Genomic DNA, 5,792 nt, shown 5'->3' with positions numbered 1-5,792 from the left:
ATGTTGCTCTAACTCCTGTCATGGAGGAGATTGTGGGAACATGTGTGAGTGTGAGTGCGTCCTTTCATCCATCGATTCCAAATGGTGGGGAGTTAAAGAGAAGTGGAGAATGTGAGGAGATTGTGTGTGCGGTTCTCAAGATCATGGGTGGTGGAGAAAATGGTGCCACACTCTAGCTAAACTAGAGAAGATCATGGGGATTGACCAGCGGTTACTAACTTGAGGGTGAAATAAAGGAGATCATGGGAACTACCCAGTAATTGGCTTGAGGGTCAAGTTTTAGTTTTCTTTAAATTATGTTTTCTTTTTAATGTTAAAAATGAAGTTGAGAAGAATACACCCAAAAAGAAAGAAGAAAAGTTTCCCTTTTCTCTCTCTCCCCTGCCGTCCTCTTTGCTCTCTCACCCTCTACCCTTGCTTCCTCTCTGCGCCTCTGTATTCCCTCTCCTTGGTGTGTTGCAGCCTACGACCTCCCCCTCTTCATTTTGCCATTACCAAAAAGGAAGCGATTGAGTGTGAATCAAGGGAGTGCACCAACATATCTGCCGATTGTGGCAGAAGCCATATCTCTTAATCGCAAGATGATATCATCGTCGTTGCATAAGTTCAGGCTAATGCCTACCAGATGCCTTGTGGTCTCGAAGGCGAGATGGCCGTCGTCTGCGACGACTGATACAAGGATGGGAGAGGACAGTCTATCGAAGGTGAACTGCGCTCTGCTTAAGCAGCGGTTGGAGTGGGGAACATTTGGAAGCAAGAACGGCAGATCCCCACGTTGAACCCATGATATTGCTAGTGTAGACGATTCGCTCTCATGTAGAATATCCTTGACACCAGAAGGGCCAATGAACTCTCTTGGCACCTCCGTTAGCGCAGGGAGGGTAGTTCCTCGCAAAAAACGGATCAATTCTGATGTTCCCTGTGCTTTCGACGGAAAACGTACTCAAGCGTGGAAATGCTGCTTTGTGTTGCAGGCAATGGTTAGGACTACATTAAAATGGATCTGAAAATAACAATTAGCTTTAGAATTGTCAATAAGGTAAAACATGTGTGAGATTTTCGGGTATATCAACAACAATGTTCCAAGGGGCAGAAGGTACATTCTCGACACACTTTTCGATGGACTCCGACTACACCAATACCCAATACACTGGTACTTACGTGATCTGAATTGAATATTCAATTAAGCAGATCCAAAAAATCCGATATGAAAAATATTTAATACCCAATTAAGAGATTAGATTAGATTTGGATTCAAAAAATGACATTTGATTGGATTGGTATTCGGATACATGTAAATATATGATCAAATTCGAGTACGAAGTCAGATCGGATTTATTTTTAGCCAAATATTCGATATTTAATGCTCTTAATTTTTGAAAATTATCAAAATTCGAATCAAAATTTGGATTTGGATTTGGATATGAATATAAAAATCAGATTCGAATTGAATTCGGGTGGTGAAATTGGATTTTAGATTCAGATATGACGTTTATTATCGAATCTGCATGTGTGATTATTTGAAAAAGCATATATGGTTAAAGATATATTAGATTCAAATACGATCCGTTGAGTCTTTAGTAGCAAAGAATGGAGGGAAGAGTACGGACTTTAGCTCTCATCTTGAGGGTATCTTCAGGGTAGAATGAAATACTCCTCACGCTTATTTAAGAAGGTTTAGTGTGTAAAGAGAATAGTGACACTATTGAAACTTAATTTTTTTAACCTTTTGCTGTAATTGACACATTTTGTTTGCTGTATTTGTTTATTCCCTGTTTGTTCCTGTTCCTCTTTGTTTTTTGAGTAATAAATACGTTAAAGGGGCCCTTATCAAATCTTCAACATCACACCGTTCACATTTTTCGCCTTACTGCCCACTTCAAGTTTTGTACTCGCGAATCTTCGGTTATTCTCAAGCGAGAATCGCCTCAGTCTATAAATTCGAGAACATACCAGCGTCTGGAAGCTCCTGCCGACATTCGCCTTCCTTTTCCTTCCTTCCACGCCCTACCATTGCCAGTCCAGGCCCTACCATTGCCAGCCACTTGCGTTTGAATTGTTCTTGGTGAAGATCGACTACTGCTTCATAGATTATTTTATGGCAATAATCTTAGCTTTTGTCATGGCGCAAATCACCGGCGTCCATTTTACAATGAAGATGGAGGACCCTTGAATGCAATCAGCGGCCAATATTAGCTCCCCTATAAGAAGAACGAAAGTCTATAAATTGGCTCTTTCGCCCTATAAATGTCCACTTTCACTCATTTTCATATGCAAGTCGCTTTCAATATTGCAATTGCCATTCTAGCAAGTTGTAGGTTGCCAAAGAATTGGATTCAAGCTTCAAAGGGAAACTTGGACGACCATAAAATTGAAGTGAAACTATAATAATAAGAAAATCTTAAAAAAATTGATGCTTAAATTAGAGTTTGTAACGAATACTATAAAATTTAATTTACACATTTAGTTTACGTGTCTTTAGTCTTTATTTATTACAATAAACAAACAATCATAGATATGAGACTTGATCTTGAAGCGATCCAACCCATTTGAGGTTTTGTTTACATATTTACCGGGAGGATCTCAAACCTTTATCCTTACATGGTGGTGAAATTTGGAGTTAAAGAAATTTCAATTCAATGTAGGATCAAACACATCCTTTAACTATCTTGATTTTGGGATTCATATGGATTTTAAAACCGTGGATCTTTTGTCTGACGACAAATTTTCAATGTAAATCAAATTGGAATAGAAACTCTAACAGGGAATCTCTCTTAACATCAATCTGTACATAAGCTATTTATAATATTTAATACTAAAAAAAAAATTCTAGAAAGATAGGTAAAGTGAAAAGCATGACTAGCAAATCGGACTGTTAACAATGTTTTCCACTTTGATGCTTCGAGAAACTTCCACGTGTAACGAACCAGCCGTAGATTATACCACGTGAATCTCTACTTGCATTCCCATGCTGCTATGGACTTATAAGATAGGAGCGCACTTTTCATGTCGGTCGTGAAAGCGACGGCCTCCGTTGACGGGGGCAGAGCGGAACCAAAAATTTTTCATCAATATAAAGTGAATTAAAGTTTTTAAATTTTATTACGGTTGAAATATTATTTTTTATAATTTTATATAAAACAAGTAAAATTTTTTAAAATTTATTTTGCTAGGCAGTTGGAATGGAATGAAAGTTTGAAGAACTGACATGGTTGCCGTTGATCCCCAAGGGTGGAGATGGACGGCTCTTATTGCTTGATCAACCGCCGGCTAGACAAACATGAGGAGAAATATATTACATTGAAATAAAACCCGGGAAAATTGACTCCATCGCTCAATTTCGACTTTCGAGTGGCTGAATCTGAATTTGGTGTCATTTGGGCCGAATTTGCTTGTCATCTGGCAATTATTTAAGGAGGTCGGAGGGGGAGCTCATTCAACCAGGAGGAGAAGTTGGCTCTCTAGCAACTTATTCCACTTGGGTGTCAGTCCTTTTGCTTTATCAGATCGCAACTCTAGTTTTCCGGCGCCGGGAAAACTGACAACCAGTAGGGCGGCGACGTTGTAATTAGTTTAGCGTGAGACATGGCCCCGGGAATACCTATTAGTACCGTCACTAGCACCGGCAAGGTCGCCACGCTCAACGCTGGCTACTCCAAGCGTGCCTATGTCACCTTCCTAGCCGGAAACGGCGACTACGTCAAAGGAGTCGTCGGCCTGGTAAAGGGTCTGCGTAAGGTGAAGAGCGCATACCCGTTGGTGGTCGCCGTCCTGCCGGACGTACCGGAGGAACACCGGAAAGTCCTTACTTCACAGGGCTGCATAGTTCGCGAGATCGAGCCCGTATACCCGCCGAAAAACCAAGTCCAGTTCGCCATGGCCTACTACGTCATCAACTACTCTAAGCTCCGTATATGGGGGGTAATTAACTCGTGAAAACTTTGTAATTCGCTTTGTTTTCATGGTAACAGCACTTAGATGATGATGATGATTATGTGTATGATGATGTCATGACATGTTTCTTGGTGATTGCTGTGTATGTGGTGCAGTTTGAGGAGTACAGCAAGATGGTTTACTTGGATGCAGACATCCAAGTGTATGAGAACATAGACCACCTGTTTGATGCAGCAGATGGATACTTCTATGCTGTTATGGACTGCTTCTGTGAGAAGACATGGAGCCACACGCCTCAGTACTCCATTGGCTACTGCCAGCAGTGCCCGGAGAAGGTGGCTTGGCCTGCTGAAATGGGACCGCCACCAGCACCCTACTTCAACGCTGGGATGTTTGTGTTTGAGCCCAGTACGCTCACCTGTGACAGCCTCCTTGAGACCCTCAAGGTCACTCCTCCTACCCCATTTGCAGAGCAGGTAAGTCCCCGGGTCCTATCTCTCCTTTCTCTTCATCAAGTTTTCTCTGTCATGGTCCCATTTTCATCGCCAGGTAACTTGAAGACAAGGACGGATAATTGGTCCTTGCCAACAATATATAAGAGATCTAAAGAGAGAGAGTTTTTATTAAACTAAAATTTATATTTGCTTTACATATAATCAGTACTTGTTCATTAGAAAGATGCATTAAATTTGGTGTCAAAGGCATGTCAACATGTAATTTCTTAGGGTAAAATCTTTCAGAAGCTTACAGAAAAGAATGAAGATGTTCTCGATACATTGATTCAGTTACAGAATCTTGGTAAATATCAATCTGGCACCTGCAATTATCATTGTAGTTTGTCATGTGACCACGTTAATGACGATGGTGATAATGAACTTCAACATCAGCATCATCTCACATCCCTCTACTTTGTCTTGAACATATCATCATCGTCATCATGCTTATTTTCGTAATGAATGCTATCTTATTTATCTTGAAATTCAATATAGGACTTCTTGAACATGTTCTTCGAAAAATTTTACAAGCCCATCCCACTGGTTTACAACTTGGTGCTAGCCATGCTATGGCGCCACCCCGATAAGGTCGATCTAGAGAAAGTCAAGGTGGTGCATTACTGTGCTGCTGTAAGTATCAATACTTCATTTTTCTAATTAATTATGAACTATTTCTTGAAATACTATATCGATTTTCTCACTTATTTATGTTATTTTGTTTCTCTGTTGATTTTTCATTGTAGGGTTCCAAACCTTGGAGGTACACAGGCAAAGATGCTAACATGGGCAGGGAGGATATCAAGATGCTAGTGCAGAAATGGTGGGATATCTTCAACGATAAGTCTCTCGACTTCAAGGAAGAGGACCCAGTCATGGTGGGAGAGAGCTTGCCAAGGGCGGTTCTTATGACTGACATGCCTGAGCCTGCAATAAACTTCATCCCTGCACCATCTGCTGCTTGATCTCGGCTAGCTGGATCACCTTCATATCAGTAGTATAATAAGACATGTATTGTATTATTGATCACCTTATCTCTCCAAGCAGCTCCAAGCAGCCACATCTTCATTATCAAACTTCTTGAGGTGTACAATTGTGTGTGTTTGTTTCTCTCTCCATTTCCCTGGTTGCAGATGCATGTCAGAGACATCGGTTGGAACATTGAAACCGACAGTGTCACAATATAAACGACATATGAAATGCGAAAACTATTCAAATACATGGCATGCACATTATAGAGATGATTAATTTTAAGAATAAATGTATTTTAAAATTTTAATAAAAAAAAAATTGGTGTCATGTGGTTACACGACTTTTGCAGAAATGACACCAATAGAATAAGTAGAAATCATGCTTAAATCGGGTTTGAATAATTCAAAGTGAATTAATCCACTGACTGGCATGAAT

The 5,792-nt window shown here is 40.3% G+C and overlaps 1 protein-coding gene across 1 annotated transcript; it reads left to right on the top strand.

Moving 5' to 3' along the window:
* Nucleotides 1-3,434: 3,434 nt before the first annotated feature.
* Nucleotides 3,435-5,585, top strand: LOC116248221 (galactinol synthase 1-like). Its single transcript, XM_031620883.2, has 4 exons — nucleotides 3,435-3,921; nucleotides 4,050-4,370; nucleotides 4,884-5,018; nucleotides 5,132-5,585. The coding sequence occupies exons 1-4, from the start codon at nucleotides 3,586-3,588 to the stop codon at nucleotides 5,348-5,350; spliced, it is 1,011 nt and encodes a 336-aa protein (XP_031476743.1). The 5' UTR covers nucleotides 3,435-3,585; the 3' UTR covers nucleotides 5,351-5,585.
* Nucleotides 5,586-5,792: the final 207 nt, after the last annotated feature.

This window comes from Nymphaea colorata, chromosome 2 (assembly GCF_008831285.2).
Source record: "Nymphaea colorata isolate Beijing-Zhang1983 chromosome 2, ASM883128v2, whole genome shotgun sequence".
NCBI lineage: Eukaryota > Viridiplantae > Streptophyta > Magnoliopsida > Nymphaeales > Nymphaeaceae > Nymphaea > Nymphaea colorata.
The sequence above is the reverse complement of the archived record's forward strand: the minus strand, read 5'-3'. Positions and strand labels throughout refer to the sequence as shown.